At 37.0% G+C, this 17,116-nt stretch overlaps 2 protein-coding genes across 3 annotated transcripts; both read left to right on the forward strand.

Moving 5' to 3' along the window:
- Positions 1-1,096: 1,096 nt before the first annotated feature.
- On the forward strand, positions 1,097-10,014 carry LOC103977725 (uncharacterized). The gene is made up of 6 exons (XM_009393316.3): positions 1,097-1,388; positions 4,582-4,821; positions 6,366-6,477; positions 6,567-6,741; positions 8,925-9,165; positions 9,489-10,014. The coding sequence occupies exons 1-6, from the start codon at positions 1,205-1,207 to the stop codon at positions 9,788-9,790; spliced, it is 1,254 nt and encodes a 417-aa protein (XP_009391591.2). The 5' UTR covers positions 1,097-1,204; the 3' UTR covers positions 9,791-10,014.
- Positions 10,015-10,644: 630 nt separating this feature from the next.
- Positions 10,645-16,754, forward strand: LOC135607136 (glutamine synthetase leaf isozyme, chloroplastic-like). Of its 2 annotated transcripts, none has more exons than XM_065098695.1 (14): positions 10,645-10,799; positions 12,109-12,390; positions 12,698-12,737; positions 12,860-12,963; positions 13,069-13,117; positions 13,220-13,326; positions 13,511-13,598; positions 13,919-14,047; positions 14,477-14,551; positions 15,256-15,309; positions 15,387-15,424; positions 15,948-16,107; positions 16,211-16,271; positions 16,396-16,754. In XM_065098695.1, the coding sequence occupies exons 2-14, from the start codon at positions 12,134-12,136 to the stop codon at positions 16,533-16,535; spliced, it is 1,302 nt and encodes a 433-aa protein (XP_064954767.1). In that variant the 5' UTR covers positions 10,645-10,799; positions 12,109-12,133; the 3' UTR covers positions 16,536-16,754. The 2 variants fall into 2 exon arrangements, with proteins under 2 accessions (XP_064954767.1, XP_064954768.1); XM_065098696.1 differs by having other exon boundaries at positions 12,114-12,390.
- Positions 16,755-17,116: the final 362 nt, after the last annotated feature.

A 17,116-nucleotide genomic window follows, 5' to 3' on the forward strand; every position in this document is an offset into this window, starting at 1 on the left:
GTTGCTGTAAAGAGATGTCTTAAATTAAACTGATTTATTGGTGGAAATAAGAGAATAGAAGGTTTTTTTTTTCCCAAAGGAATTCATCATCATATATTTTATATTATATATATATATCTCATCATGTAGTTAGGGAGATCTTGACTGTTGTTGAGGTTGTTATCACGTTGACTGTTATCATGTCCTCGCAAGACGGTGCTTCTGTCAGGATACCGATTAGACTGATGTGATGAAAGCGATTTACAAGACGTGAAAGCGATTTACAAGACGTATGATGGTGATGTGTTTTATGCATGAGTGGAATACCGGATTAGCGCATAAATAAGTAGCTCCGATATTGTCACAATATATTATAAGAGTAGAGTTGATGTTGATTCCTTCCCGGGCACGGTATTCAGCTTCAGAACATGCAACTATCTTTTACTTCTTGGAACTCCAACTAATTGGATTAGGTCCGAGGAAGTGAATATACTCCGATATAGATGTTCTATCATCAAAATTATCTACCCAATCAGCATAGGCATGGAGATGATATATATATATATATATATATATATATATATATTCTTATTTTTGACCCCACATTTTTATAATTTTCTAGCATTTTTTTACCTAATACCTAAATATCTTGGTCATCTTCCCTTTTTTTCCTTTTATTTTTTCTTTTTCCTATGAACAGATCTATTGAGTCAATTCATTCAATCACAATATTTTTACACGATAAATATAATTTTTAATAATTTATAAAAAAATTCTTTTAAAGATTGCTAAAAATATTATTATATAGTATAGAAATATTATAATTGGATCGATCCATAGAAAAAAAGAGAGAAAAAAAGAATATTCTTAATTTTAGGTAAAAAACGTTGTTAAGGGGACGTTTATCGGGAAAACAAAAAAAGAAGTTTTTTTTTGTAAAATTTCCTTATTTATATAAATATAAAAAATAATATCGAAATTTAGTGAGATAAAAAATGTGTACAAAGAGAGCAATAAGCCTTTTGTATGGAATCTCCGCAATACGCATATGCAGGAGAATATAGTTTGACTGGCGGATGACTGGGTTGAGCTGCATCGCCACGACTGATGCCTATTTGGCATGTTAGTTCGGTACCGTGTGTGATAAGATCCGAAAGCTTCTAGAGGTAACCAACGAAGAGAAGGGAGCAGAGGAGAGAGATCGATCGATCGATTGATCGCCACCATGTGGGCTGCATCGTGTCTGGCGTCCTGCTGCGCGACCTGCACCTGCGGGCTCTGCACCTCCGTCGCCGCCGGTATCTCCCGCCGTTCCGCCCGCCTCGGCTACTGCGGCCTCTTCGCCCTTTCCCTCATAATCTCCTGGATCCTCCGCGAGGTCGCCGCCCCCCTTCTCGAGAAGATCCCATGTAGGTTTGACACACGCAGAAAGCCCTCTCTCGTGTCCTTCTTTCCTATCACATTAAGCGAACGATTCTTCCCACCAAAACGTCATTTTTCTCGTGATTAATGGTTGTTTGTTGGTGATAATTACACTCGTCTTGCGGCATGCGTCAATCGGGCTTTTACTTGCGAGGGATGAAAAAACGAAGTAGGGAATCGCGTTTGCCATGTCAAATCAGACCATGATTTGTTCAGAATTGAGGAACCAAGTGTCTTAGGCGTCTTGGTTGTCTGGAGAAGATTCTTATGTTTAACGAGGGGAATGATACTTGTCCATGTGTTTCCAGGCAACAAACATGCAGTTTGAAGGCTAAAGGTGGTGGCTTTATCACGGATTAGTCGAATTAGATCGCCAGACTTTAGATCGTGTTCTTGGTGAAGTATAAGATTTTCATGATCTTGATGTTAATGATCTCCTTTTAAAGAGCCAATGTTTACCAAATTTTTTTTTACCATGTCTCCTTGCAAATGAAAATATTAGGGCAAGAATGTTACCCAGCTTCTTATACTCACAGGAGGAAGGGGATTATCACAGTACTGCAAGTTGGAAGGTCTAAGGTGGTTGCTGTCTGAGGGATTAGTCGAATTGGACTGCCAGACTTTTGAGCTTAGTCTGAAGAAAGTACAAGATTTTCATGATCTTGATGTTAATTATCTTGCCCTTTTAGGTGCCATTAGGCGATAGAATTCATTAGGGCGAGAATGCGATGCAACTTCTTATACTCACAGTAGGAAGAGATGATTACAACACTTCAAGCTGGACAACATTAGCTGATCATGTGTGGATGTTATTGGACATTGTTTTGACTCATGATATTCTTCCGATTAATATCTTATTGATAAAAGATTTGATGTGAGTATAGGTCAGTCACAAATAACACAATGTGATGCAATAATCCTGTCATCCAGCAATCGATTGGTACACTGGAGGGCACTTAATTCCTTATTAGTAGTCCTTTTGATTTATTATTTAATTATTCAATGGCTTGATGTCCAAATGATAATAATTTGTCTCACCCAGTAACATCTAAAAGTGGCTTGCCCCAAAACGTATAAAGTCTAAATATAAATATTGATATAAATGCAACAAAGTGAATATGAAAACAACTGAGGTAGTATAGGATTTGTCAGGGATATGGAAATAAATTGTTCTGTGTTGAGGATATTACATGTATGAATATACGTTAGTTTTGTATGAGAAGAAAATCAACAAGCTATTTTTTATAAGAAGTGCTCAAATGCATATGAAAAAGAAATAAAAGATTGTTTTGGCTGAGACAAACAAAAATTATGGTCTATGTCTATTCATCTTTCTCTAGTACTTCATAAGATATTAGTGCAATAATTATAAGCTAAACATCCATCTTATTCATATTCAAAGGTCAATATTTTATGAAGAATTTGTGTGTAGTTTGAACTTAATATCATGACAGTATTTATAAAAGTTTTCATGATCCTTGAGGGAGGAATATTTATCAGAAGTGTCAATCACTTATCCGAGAATTATCCTATGATTGAGGGCAAAACGAGGAAACATCCCTAAGGGAGGACAACGAGAAATTATCAACCATGTGTTTAGTTGTTTTAATTAAAAATGATGTAATTATAACTTTAAATGTATAAACCATTATTTGTAACCCCTAAGTCTACATGATGGATAATAGAATTGAAAAGCAACTCAGTAAAATTTTCATCTATATGCATATGTGGATATAACATCCTTTTTAGGAATTCTGATGCTGCAGATCTTGAAAACTCTTATGGTGGATGTACTAAATACAAATCATTTTCATATATTTGACATCAATGTATCACTTAAAAAGTTCAGTTTTGAGTGACGGTGAGTAAAATTTATGAATATTTGGAAAATTGGTTTAAACAATCATTGGTCAGGAAGTTGGGTGTCATTTGTCAGGTCAAGGGACACCATAGCCTCCTTGGTCAGTGACCACCATGTAGCTTTGCTCCTCCATTTGGGTATTTTATAGAATCTGATCCCAATATGAAGTAGGTTTTAAAATATATATGTTTCATATTACAGATAAGTTGGGATTGATGAAGAACCGGCTAACTAATACCATCCACGAAAGAAGACAATAACAGTGATATTTTGTTTTCGTGTTTAGTTTTACTTGGTATTCTTTCCTAATTTTTGTTCATAAGAGTGGCTACTCTTTGGTGATTCAGTATAGATCAGTCACAGGCAGCTTATCAATTAGGCTTGGCTAAGAGCAGGCTTTGACAAGCAAACTATGAGTTTTTATTGGATTTCTTAAGTTCTACTTGAAACAAAAATTGGTGAATCAAAAACTAGGGCTTTATAATGTAGAAAATACAAAATTGACATGGAAGCATTTGGAGCCAACCTAATTGGGACAAGGAAATTTGCAAGTTTCTCATCACGGCACTGGAGCTAGAGACAAATTCTGAGATATTAATAATAATCATCTGTTTGTTTGTTTGCTATTTTGCCTGAACCTAAGAAGGAACTATTTGGTTTTGTTTGGCTGAGATTCTTTTTCATTTCTTCAATTCTATCAAATGATTTGAATATAAGGATGGAGGATTAGCAGTTTGTTAATTGACAGTGCCTCATCATAATCCAGGAGTGGAAGCTGATGATTATAGGCGATGAAGAACCTAGAGAGCAAATCTTATTACTTGGTTGAATTTCTAGGGATTTATAAGAGATTTTTGCTATTTCTACTATTTTGCTAGCAATAATGTGGCCATACTAATAAGCCCTTAGAATATGCAGAATTGTTGCAACAGTTATTTTTATGAAGAAATTTTGGATATCAGTCCCCACTTGTTAGTCTTGACTTTTCTGGAATCTCTTAAATGCTATCAACTATCAAGGAGAAAGAGAGGTACAGATAGCTAGTTAATTGATGGGCTACATTTTCATTTAGTTATCCCTTTCTGGTATGATACAATTATAATCTAACCACACTTGTGGTATGATTGGAGAGTTTATTTAATTGCTTGTCTGATTTTTTTTTTCTAGTAGTTGCTGAGATTATTTCCCATGTTAAAAGAACAGTTCAGACTTTATCTTTATATCATCAATTGCATACCTTGTAAGATTATGTACAACAATTGATTTTTCTGAATGAGTTATTGTCAAATTAGATACTTAAACTCTTCCTTTTTATGCAGGGATAAATAATTTCACCCATGCCCCACCAAAAGAATGGTTTCAGACCAATGCTGTCCTTCGTGTCAGTCTAGGGAATTTCTTGTTCTTTGCAATATTTGCTCTGCTTATGATTGGTGTCAAGGACCAGAATGACAAACGAGATTCATGGCACCATGGTGGATGGATCGTGAAAATTATTATCTGGGCACTGCTCATTGTTCTTATGTTTTTCCTTCCAAACATAGTCATTACAATCTATGGTAATCGGTGAAACTTTTTGTTTTTTTGTCCTTGTCATGAGTATTTTTTTGTGTTTAGCTGTCCATCATTATGGCAGTGACTTCATGTTTGCTGATAAATTTGTTTATGTCATGCATGCTCCTTAATTTTGTGGTCATTTGTGCTAGCATAAACATCTAGTTGAATTTCTGCCTTAGGCCCTTCATTGTCAGCAAGATAGTGAGCATTCCACTCAAGTTCTGATTTTAGTATGCACTCACTGGATTACTGGAAATGTATATGTAACTGTCAGATGTTCATGATATTCTGTTCTATTATGCTTAATTCCATTAATTGGACTTTGTGATTGAAACCGTAGACCTTCCTTGATATATTGCTTTAATTAAATAGATGAATAACTACATTATGAAGGAATTTGTTGTCTCTAGGAAAGACAGCATACTGTCTGCTACTATGTCTTTTGATGTGTTAATCTGAAAAACTTACTAAAAGTCAACCATCATGCCACAATATGCGGTGAGGTCCCCTATGACAAGAAGTTGGAAGTTCAATCCTTTTGTAGTTGATGACAAACCCAAGTTTACACCTGTTCTGAAATGACCATTCTCGTCTTTTTGATGGTCATACTCTGACTTGTACACTTGTGATCTACAACATGCTTCCACTCTCTTAATTCACTTTTTTCAACCAAAGATTATCTGTAAGCTAAATGCATCTAGCTTCAAGATTTTGTCCAGAATACTAGAAAGGACTTCAACTTTCTGGATTGCTTGGTTATTAAAAAGTTAACAAGGTTACTAATTCTTAGAAAAATGAGTGAGACTGGTGCTAAACTTTATGTCAGCTGCTCACCATGATTTTTTTTTTATTCTCATCCTGCTTATTCTTCTCTTACTAATTCTTGGAAAAATGAGTGAGACTGGTGCTAAACTTTGTGTCAACTGCTCACCATGATCTTTTTTATTCTCATCCTGCTTATTCTTCTCTCTTGCTCTCATAGGAATTCTCCTAAGCTAGCCTACAGCCTATTGACTCATAATACAAACTTGTTTCAAAAGGACAGATTGTATTTTTCTTCATGGTCCCTGTTATCATAGAGCTGTTTTTCTCATTGTGAAAATGTTTGCAATGAGAACATTAAGACCACACTTTTTACAATAAGAGCATAAGACCACAATGGTTTCTTTCCACTGCTATGTGCCTTCTGATGATCATACAGCTGGCATGGTAGCCAAGCACAACGAAAATTTTTTCTTGCATGTCCTTGGGATAGGACAATCCTTCGTGATAGTATTATTTATACTTTCACCTGCATTTTGATGGAAAGTACCTAGTTGATGACCTATTTGTTCACATAGATGTATAATATATATTTGTCCATGCACATGCATCTCTTTGTATAAGTAGAACACTGTAACATGATTTCATTAGTAGTTTTTTACTTCATAATAATCCTTCATATGTTGATATTCATTCTTTTACCAACAAGCTAACGTGTCTCCATGGACATGGAGCTTCAGCTCAAACAGTAATTTCCTCATCCCCAATTTTGTTATTTCTGCAGAAACATTGTCAAAATTTGGTTCTGGTTTTTTTCTTTTGGTTCAAGTGGTCATACTTCTCGATTTTACGCACACATGGAATGATGCATGGGTCGAGAAAGATGAGCAGAAATGGCAAGTTTGTAACTCTGCTACTTGCAACTGTTCAGAACTAGTATTACAGCATTTCTTTAATTTGTCAACGTCTTAATTTGACCCTGCAGGTATGTTGCTTTGCTGTCTATAACAGTAGTGTGCTACCTAGCAACATATGCATTCTCGGGAGTGCTCTTCATGTGGTTCAACCCCTCTGGTCATGACTGTGGTCTCAATGTTTTCTTTATCGTCATGACAATGATTCTTGCTTTTGTCTTTGCTATTGTTGCACTACACCCTCAGGTATTTATATTGCTAATTTTTTTATGAGGTCGGCATTAATGTGCATTTATCTAAATCAAAATTTTCATTAATTTTTTGATTTCCATGATCATCATATTGGCTTGTAATATCTGAGTTTTGTTAGTAGTTTTATCATGTATGCATTATACACATTTGTGCAGTCCATTAATTTTCTTTAATAAGAAATACAAAAATTGTTTATATCTTAAACAAAACTTTATACTGTTGGAGGACCATATGGTGTCCCCAAGGAATCCCAATCACCGTGATCTTAGATGCCATGGAATACATTTCTTAATCGGCTTTTTCCAGACATTTGGCTGTGACTATTAGTTAGTGCACTGGAGTCCCACTTAAGAAGATAGCCTATGAATTTTGATGGCTCTTTCGGGGATTTTTTTGATTTTTGGAGCAGAGAGAAATTGGCTAATTCCATCATGATACTTGGGTATCTTTTTGGGATCTTCTCTTTTGTCTTTCCTACCCATACCATCCACCATGTTTCAATGTTTTGTATTTGGATTTGGGTAGTTGTTGACCATGACACCTAAAAAAGGTTCTGGCGGTACATGGAAAAATTTCAGAAATATTTGACATTATGAAATAAAACGAAGAAAATCTTCTATACTTCAGTCAGAACATCAATGACATGGTTCCAATTAGCAACAAGAAGTAAAAGAAATAGACAAGTACACCAAGTGAAATTATGTGGTGAAACACATGGATTACATCATGAACACAACGTGCCCATTGCTAAAAGTGCCTTAGGTATGATAAATACATTGGCTATGATCCAGTGTATCCAAACATCTATTTGCCTATGCGGTACTGATGGATGAGTCATATGAAAAATAAAACTGTTGCTGCCATATTGTTACTGTTCTTGCTCCATCTGCCCTAGGTATCCCATGGTGTAATCTGATGTCTGTAATGACCTCCATATCCACTCCATGAAAATCAGGTGACTTTGGCTTGATCTACTATCTTAGTTAAGCATAGCATGAGCTCCCTCTGCTCATGATGTGTTATAATCCAGGCATCTCATGTAGCATTGGTCATAGGTGCAAATGCTCTCTCACCCAGGTATATCGACCAGCACATCTCAAGCTTAAAGATCATCGACAATAATATGCCTTAAATCAGGCGTGCATATAGTTTGACATGTCTTGTTAATGGTTATTTGAGACACCTGCAAATGCTCTCTCATCCAGGCATATCAACCAGCACATCTCAAGCTTAAAGATCATCGACAATAATATGCCTTACATCAGGCATGCATATAGTTTGACATGTCTTGTTAATGGTTATTTGAGACACCACAAAAGACTGAATCAAGATGAAGTAGCATGGCAACAACATTTTGTCCTGATTCCAATCCGTGATTACAACTCCATCCAACCCATCCTAACCAAGTCAGGAACTGTTGAATCTATAGATCATAAGGTAGTAAAGAAAACCCTGGACTTTGCAAGAGAAACTCAGATTAGCAACCCATGTGGGAGGAGGGTTGAAGTGGCTTTGGAACCAACAATTGGCCGGCTAACGTTGATACTGAAGTGCAGTGGTAGCAGTCACGGCAGAAGGCATGATTATTTGCAATTGGCACATGTTGAGATCATGTTATGAAAGGTCGAGAGCAAAAGAGAGGGTCATCAATGGCAGGTCACTCCATGTGTTGGTGATGTTGTAGTTAGCATTGCTGTGGCTTGTCTTGGATTGCTTGCTTGTGAAGAGCAAAAGAGGATTAGGCTAGGGCTACAAAAGAATTAAGCGACCTTATTTTGTTGGCTGTGGTAAAATTTTAACACAATTGGGTGTGGTTTTAACTGGTTTTGTAACTCGTTTGAGTGCTAGACTGGGACCAAGTTTCAACTTATGAATTTGACCATGTTGGGCTCACATTTGGTGTTTGAGCTGGACCTTACTCGGCCAAGGATGGAAAATCCTAAGCAGTAGCTGTGGATGCTAGACTCAAAATCATTGGGACAGATATATGGATGAAGGAAGTTAGTTATATATGCTCTATGTGACTGTTAATTTAAGGAATGAGCCACTTTTTTTCCATATAACATCTTGGATGCATGTGCTGCAACGGAAAAAATATATATTTTTATTCGTCTTTCTTATAATTTTAAGAAGTACCCTACATCATTATTTTGTGATTAACTTTTCCACTTGCATAGGTGAACGGGAGCCTCTTGCCTTCCTCTGTAATCTCAATTTATTGTGCATACCTATGTTACAGTGGTCTTTCGAGTGAGCCGAGAGACTATGCATGCAATGGTCTTCATAATCATGTGAAACAAGTTTCCACTGGTACGCTGGTTCTCGGAATGCTCACAACAGTTCTCTCTGTTGTCTATTCTGCTGTTCGGGCAGGATCGTCTACTACTTTTCTATCACCGCCATCTTCTCCAAAATCAGGTACCGATTAAACTCAACATCTTTTCTGTTCACTACATTTATATTTAGCTTTCTATCCATAATAATGACATTGTCTCTGGAGCAGAATTTATGTTGGTTCCAGATACAGAAAATTTTAATGGTTCTCATTAAACAAGATTCATCATTGTAACCATAATTATATTATGTTTTTTTTCTTCTTTAAGGATTCGAGTAGATGTTGATGCCTACCAAAATTCTTTCTATGAGAGGCAATTCAGCACCTTGCACTATATGTAGCTTATGCTTTCACTAATTAGCTTTTCCAATTTTACCACTTCCCGTCAACACTGATTATCTTGTAGGTTCGAGAAGTCCACTGCTCGAAGCTGGTGATGCAGAATCAGGAAAACCAGAAAAGAAAGAAAATGAAGCACGGCCAGTTAGCTATTCATACACGTTCTTCCACCTTATCTTTGCCCTAGCCAGTATGTACTCAGCCATGCTTCTCACTGGATGGAGTGGTTCAATCTCTGAAAGCTCAGAGCTGATTGATGTCGGATGGACATCGGTATGGGTGCGGATCTGCACCGAGTGGGCTACTGCTGCCCTATATATCTGGACTCTGGTTGCTCCTTTGATCTTGCCCGACCGTGAATTCTACTAAGCCATAAATCTGCATGTTAAAAAGATTGTACCACAGTAACACTTACCAGACTCTGGAATTATATTTATGTTTGTGTCTGCCATATGTGAGAAGCAGGAAAGTTGCAGAATACACATGTATATATTATATATTATCACAGTTGAACTTGATTCGTGGTGTATGTCACTTCAAATTGTGATCTTTTATCAAATGGTCAATAACCAATTTCTAGTTGTGCTCTTTAATTCGAGTGCTTGGCTTTATTTTTTGGACCAGTCTTTAACCTTTGCTACCTGTAAATTTTATACGTAGGTCATTTCTTCTTGTGTACTGAGGATTTGTGATGTAGAGGTTATTTTGTATTCTGAAACAAATATTCATTTTTGTTGTAATGTTATATTTGTTCCTCATGAGTTTTATCTTGAATCAGGATTTGTTTGACCCAACTTTACATTTCATGTGCCACTGATCCATCTTCTATCAAAAGGATAGATAATTGAATGCTGCAACTCAACTTAGCCACAATTTTAGTCAGCGTGTGCTTAAATTGGGTAAACAAATCTACATACTTTTCTTTCCTTTTCTGTGAGTTGTTGTTTCATCAGTCATAGATATAAAATTTAGATATGATCGGTTGAACGATCGGATTTGATTTACTAATTAAAATAATTATAATTTTAAAATATGCATGTATTTAAACTTAATTAGGAAATTGTATTGTGCTATACAGATATTAAATCTGCAGTGTGACCGTTTGATACATCGATTCAACCAATGATTGGAAAATTGATTGGATCAATGTGTCCACTCAATTCCAATAAATGTGGAAGGATTTGGAGCCTTATCTAATGCATCATCATGCAGTGGCCTTCTGCCGTCCCCAAAGTGCGACTGCCAATTCTCCGCCACCCAACGTTCCAACCCTATCTATGGAAAGCTAACGTCCCCTTTATATTACTTACTGCTCCTCGTTACTGACAGTCTTCCTTGTCCTTCCTCCTCCTCCCTGCTCGGACTCTCCGCCTCTTTGGTAAGCCTGCCATGTCATGCTGCTTCCTTCTTCACGTCTCAGTTTGTTTGGCCATGCAGTTTATTCGTCTGAGATATCCTGTGCGTTGTTCTTGTATTTGGAGAGCTTGGGTTGTGCTTTCTTCTACTTGCATGCATGGAAGCCACTCTCAGGAAAAGTCCTTTTTCTTGTCCTGTCAACATGGTTGGGTCGGTTCTCGGTTTTCTTCCTCCGCTCTGTACATAAATAGAGCGCACAGTAAGCATTATCTTGTTGTCAGAAACCTTTGGATATTACTGTTTCTGTGAATGTTACTGTGGATTTTTTGGGTGGTTGTGTTCCTGGACGACAGTGTGATAAGCGTGGTCTTCTTTCTCCTCCCTGTGCGAATGTAGAGGACACAGCAACCAATTTGTTGTTTTCTGGGAAATCTTGGATATTACAGTTTCTGTGAATGTTGTTGTTTCTTGGTTGTTTTATAGGCACTTATGGGTGTTTATGTTCTTCCTCATCCCTATACGGATGCAGAGCATACAGTAACCATTTATTAGTTTTCTGTGGAGTCTTGGATATTACAATTTCTGTGAATGTTCTTGAGGCTTTTTGGTGGTCTTTTGAGCATTAATGGTTTATGTTCACATGCTACATGTAATTACTTAACATAATTAATTGAACGGCACTACAGAGTAAGAGAAATGGTTGGCTGCTACACAGCAACAAAGAGCTTATAGGCACTAGCATACTGCATGTAATTGTTTAACATACAATGGGCATCGGATTGGATTATTTGGTCATTAATTTATGAGTCACATCCTGTGAGCATTTGGCTGGTTCGTGCTGACAAAATATTGTAGAACAAAGAGAAAGGAAAAGGAAATTAGAGATTCTAGACAGTGAAGAAACTGTATCCGTTGGAATTCAGAATGCCACCAATCACATTGAGAATGGGTAGAATAAGGTCTTGGCAGTTGAATTTATTGTTCTTTTGGTAACTTGATAGTTAGGCAATAGCCACTTCATTCTTTATCATTTTTTGCTAATATGAACAGAAACATCCGAAGTTCAAATTTTCCTGCCAATTTTTGCTTGCTTGATGAATAGAGGCAAATGGAACTAGTTTTCATTCCTGTCCTTTGAAGCTTAGGAATGTCTTATTACTAGCTTCGACTCTCTGAACTTGTAAGTGCAAGTATTTAGCAGGTAGAGAAGCTATCTATCTTATGTATGCGAGGAAAATGGAACTAGTTTTCATTCCTGTCCGAATAAAGCATGCTATTTTTTTTTTTCTTTTTGGTATTTGACCCTTAATTTTCATACTTCTGAATTGAAGTTCAGAAGGGAGGTAGCAGGAAAATATGGCTAAGATGATGGTCTCCCCCATGCAATGCCAAATGGGATTCCCAAGCAACTCACTTCAGGGAAGGCCCATGATAACATCAAAGATGTGGAATTCTCTACTGTTAAATGCCCAAAGGCCTAAGACCCGAAGAGGAATTTCTGCATTCAAAGTGCTTGCTGTCAAGTCTGAAAATGGTGTTGTATCAAGGTTGGAGGACCTACTTAACTTGGACACAACCCCGTTCACTGATAAAATCATTGCAGAGTACATCTGGTATGCAACAATGACAACTTCATCCTTTCTCCTGGTAAATTGAAGCGTATATTATGAATAAATTTAGCAACGCGATTTCTGAATCATAGAGAACTAGACTAGCAGATGAAATAGCTTTGAGAGGGAACACAACATGTTGAATTCAGAATCTTAGTTTCTCCCTTTCTTTCTTGCTTGTATGCTTGAAAATTTTAACTTGTATGGTTCAAGTTAAAGTGCAAGCCAGTATACATGTGATAGAGATAGATATCGGCTATGACGTGTAACTCTTTGACTGAAAAACAAATTGTTTTCATGCTTCAAATAGGATTGGAGGAACTGGCATTGACATCAGAAGCAAATCACGGGTATGCTTTTACATTCGCGTCAAATATTAAGTTGTTTTACCTTTGAAAGAATAATCAGGTACAAAAACTGTATTTCTGCTCCTCCTCGCTAATAGCTCTTTTATCATGATGAAATATTTCAGACAATATCAAAGCCTGTGGAGCACGCATCAGAGCTACCAAAATGGAACTATGATGGATCAAGCACCGGACAAGCTCCTGGAGAAGACAGTGAAGTCATTCTATAGTAGGAAATATGATTCTATATCTGTATTTAGTTTCTCCATAAACTTGCTTGCAAGATGATAACCCATGCTTTCTTTGTTCTAAGTTATTTCCTTTTTACCTTCAGTCCTCAGGCTATTTTTAAAGACCCTTTTCGAGGAGGAAACAACATCTTGGTTAGTAATATATCTTTTAATACTCTTCAAACAAGCAGAAAAATTCACCATGTTTCATTTATAAAATATCCAAGTACTTCAATGACATGCATTCTTGTGAAGGTAATTTGTGATTCATATACCCCAAGTGGAGAGCCCATACCTACCAACAAGAGACATAGAGCTGCTCAGATATTTAGTGACCAAAAGGTCATTGATGAAGTGCCTTGGTGAGTTTCTTTTATGTATTAGATATATGGTGCATGAAGACAGGGAAAAGTAAAACGCGGTCATACATATTGTGAATCAACCACCTGAGTTGCTTGTTCAGTCATGTTATAGACACCTCTGTTTCCACTTGTTGGACTGAGAAGAAATGCTGTTTCTTTCTATTTCTTTCTTGAGAACTTACAGGTATGGAATAGAACAGGAGTATACCTTACTCCAAACAAATGTGCAGTGGCCTCTTGGCTGGCCTGTGGGGGGATACCCAGGTCCTCAGGTAACAACTTTTGTTCTATCCTGACAAGCATGTAATCATATTTGAAGTCATAGTAACAAGGTAGGTGACTGAGAAGAGAGATGGCTCAGTGCAGTTTCTTTTGACTTGGAAGCTGTGAGCAGGACATGAAATTTTGGTTATTTTCATAATTACTGCTGCCAGGATCATGAATCATAGTTGGAGCATTTGTACATTACCCTGAACTGGTGTTCACCATAATTGATAGAACCACGGAATATGTTGGACACAACCTCCATGTTAATAGTCGAACTAGAAGGAACATAATAATACTAGTAATTGTGGACATTGAATTGCTTCAGGGGCCATACTACTGTGCAGTGGGTGCAGATAAAACATTTGGTCGTGATATTTCGGATGCTCATTACAAGGCATGTTTGTATGCTGGAATCAACATAAGTGGCACTAATGGGGAGGTTATGCCTGGACAGGTATAGATAACTTTTTCCTGTTTCTTGCATTTTTCAGGATGCTTCACCTTGTTTTCTACATGTACTGATTCTTTAATTCATTTGCCAATATTGAAAGCATGTGATAGTTCTATCATATGTTACTTGGTACATTGACTCATTAGTATGTTGTCTAACCATTTGCTGTCTGACGCATTCTCATAATTTTCCTAGTTTAGAAATTATGTGCCATCCTTGTTTACGCATGCTTATATAGATTTAAATTAGGAGCTTTTATGGAGAATAAAAATCATACTTGTAGTGTTGGATTTCTAAAGTATTAGTTGCCTGCTTATATAGATTTAAATTAGGAGCATTTATGGAGAATAAAAATCATACTTGTAGTGTTGAATTTCTGAAAGTATTAGTTGTTATCAACTAAATATTTGATGATCAAATTAACTTGTGCAGTGGGAATATCAAGTTGGACCAAGTGTAGGAATTGAAGCAGGAGATCATATATGGTGTTCAAGATACATTCTTGAGGTAATCTTTAGCTGTCACCTTTTAGTTTCCGAACAGGAAGGAAAAATGAAAAACAGTTGATCAATTTTCTACAATTTAGCATTGACCTGAGTTTCAAGGAGTTGATAAACTCTCTTATCAGAGGAATATTATAGAAATACATGTGGTGGATGCACTTCAAGCCACAAAAGCACTTTATTTTTTGTATTATTATTGTGACCTCATTTAAAGCATAAGACTGGTTAGAGAGAGAGACTTTGTCTAAATCATTTTGTTGGACCACATTAATTGCCCTCAAGCTTAAGAATCTTTTAGTCCCTGATCTTTCTAGCGAAAATGTATCTTAATTTATGCGACTTCTAGAAGAAATTCAGTATTTCTCGATCTTATAATGCAATGGTATTATAAGAAAGTAATTCAACATTGCTACTTGAGGATATGGCACTTGCTGAATCTGTAAGCCATCCTGATGGAGCAAATGACCTCTCATTTAATTTTGTCTCTCAGCATAATATATTACTTGTAAAACGATCATGCTCAAACCCTCTGTTAAGGATACACTATTGATGAAATTCAATAACATGACATCAAAGCATATGTATGTGCAAGTTATGAGATATGAATGCTGAAAGTGATTCAACATCATTATGAGTAGGATCACTGTGAATCATTTGTCTTCTCCAGAAATTTATGATCCTCATGTTTTCATCTTGTGTCTTCTGTAGAGAATCACAGAGCAAGCAGGTGTTGTACTCTCCCTCGATCCAAAACCAATAGAGGTACTTGCACCATACTGCTGGAACAAGATTTACATGTATAATCTCAAACAATTCTGAGTTGTTCATTGCATGGATAGGGTGACTGGAATGGTGCAGGTTGTCACACCAATTACAGGTAACATGCTCTTGTTTTCACCCATGGCATAGTTGGAACAATGGAACAAGAGTGCAGTAGGCAGCTCATTTATTTCCATGAAGATAACTCCTAGAATGAATGTTATATGGCCACATAAAATTTCAGGTAGCATGACTCAGGTGGCAGTGATGTTATCTAAAAGACTGAAACCACAAAAGAGTTCCAGGGTTGCCTTGAGAAGGTTGACCAAAGGAGCTACCATCTAGAAAAGCTTGTTGAGAATGCATACATAGGAAACTAGAAAAAGTAGGTGTTTATGCATTGTTAAGGAGATAATAAAGAAGGATACAACTAGAACTAGACAGAAAATTTAGGTATCAGTTTATCTTTGTGTTGAACTTGGACAATGCTTGTGATCAGCATCATTTGCTGCAATTTAGGGCCATAAAACTAGTCATTTCAGCTGAAAAATAAACAAAAATCTGTAGATTTTACCTTTGATTGGTCTTGACAGATTGTTTATTCTGTCATCTGCTCCTGACTTGTATGCTTGTTATTGCAGCACCAAGACAATGAGAGAAGAGGGTGGGTATGAAGTGATAAAGAAGGCAATCCTCAATCTATCACTCAGGCACATGGATCACATCAGTGCATATGGAGAAGGAAATGAACGCCGGTTGACTGGGAAACATGAGACGGCAAACATAAACACCTTCTCCTGGGTAAATAACCAGAACCAACTTACCACTCTTTTCGATCTCCGTCTTCTCTCATTTCAAATGCTAGTGTTTGATTGAATGCCATGATGACCCCTTCTTGTCACAGGGAGTGGCGAATCGTGGCTGTTCAATTCGCGTGGGGCGTGACACAGAGAAACAAGGCAAAGGTGTGTGTTGTTCCTTTCAACTGCACTTGCATCAGCTGATGCAGATCTGATTGTCTCTGAAACCATAGCAGATGAACTCTGAAGAACTGTTGCATGTTTGACCATTTGTTTGTGCCAAATTTAGGATACCTGGAAGATCGTCGTCCGGCTTCAAACATGGATCCCTATGTGGTGATATCTCTTCTGGCTGAAACCACAATTCTTTGGCAGCCAACCCTCGAGGCTGAGGCTCGTGCCGCGAAGGAGTTGCAGTTGCAAGTATGAGGCCTTCATGGTGAGGTGTGGAACGGGAACTCGATGGATACCTCCTCTCTTGGTGTCAGCTCCTCCTCAGTTCCAAATTTGATCTCTGTAGTTTCTATTTATGTGATTCTCCTTCCTCATTAGGATGCTAAGAAGGAATGAATGCTCCATGAACAATACAAGTTCATTGTCAGCAAACTCTATGGGTGCCAAAAATAAGAAATTCTAGTGTTGTTTGCATGTGTGAGAAATTGATATAAGTTGGAGGTATGAACGTTTTGTATTACTCTGGTGATTGGACCAACTTCTCCATTCCCAATCCAAGAGTCATCGGTCACGACAACCTGTTCATGTCAACTCTTGCTAGCTTTTCCTTCTCATTTTTGCCAAATACAGACTAACAATCTAAAACCAGTTCCCTGTTTTCAAGTACTGTCATCTCTCATCTTCCTAGATCTTTCAATAATGTTGTCATTTTTCGACAAACTTCGGCAGATCTCAATAATAAGGTTTAGATTGTTCTTTGTTCAAAAAAAAAAAAAAAGGAACAATCTAAACCCAATAGGTTCTAAACACTTAATATATATAGTTATCATGATTGG

Source organism: Musa acuminata, chromosome BXJ2-3 (assembly GCF_036884655.1).
Source record: "Musa acuminata AAA Group cultivar baxijiao chromosome BXJ2-3, Cavendish_Baxijiao_AAA, whole genome shotgun sequence".
NCBI lineage: Eukaryota > Viridiplantae > Streptophyta > Magnoliopsida > Zingiberales > Musaceae > Musa > Musa acuminata.

Coding starts and splice junctions, on each gene's coding strand:
- LOC135607136 (XM_065098695.1), top strand. CDS start 12,134: ATGGCTAAGATGATGGTCTCCCCCATGCAATGCCAAATGGGATTCCCA. Junction 12,964..13,068: donor GACAGTGAAGTCATTCTATA/GTAGGAAATATG, acceptor TTTTACCTTCAG/TCCTCAGGCTATTTTTAAAG. Junction 13,599..13,918: donor GGGGATACCCAGGTCCTCAG/GTAACAACTTTT, acceptor GAATTGCTTCAG/GGGCCATACTACTGTGCAGT.
- LOC103977725 (XM_009393316.3), top strand. CDS start 1,205: ATGTGGGCTGCATCGTGTCTGGCGTCCTGCTGCGCGACCTGCACCTGC. Junction 4,822..6,365: donor CATAGTCATTACAATCTATG/GTAATCGGTGAA, acceptor TTATTTCTGCAG/AAACATTGTCAAAATTTGGT. Junction 6,478..6,566: donor GAGAAAGATGAGCAGAAATG/GCAAGTTTGTAA, acceptor TTGACCCTGCAG/GTATGTTGCTTTGCTGTCTA.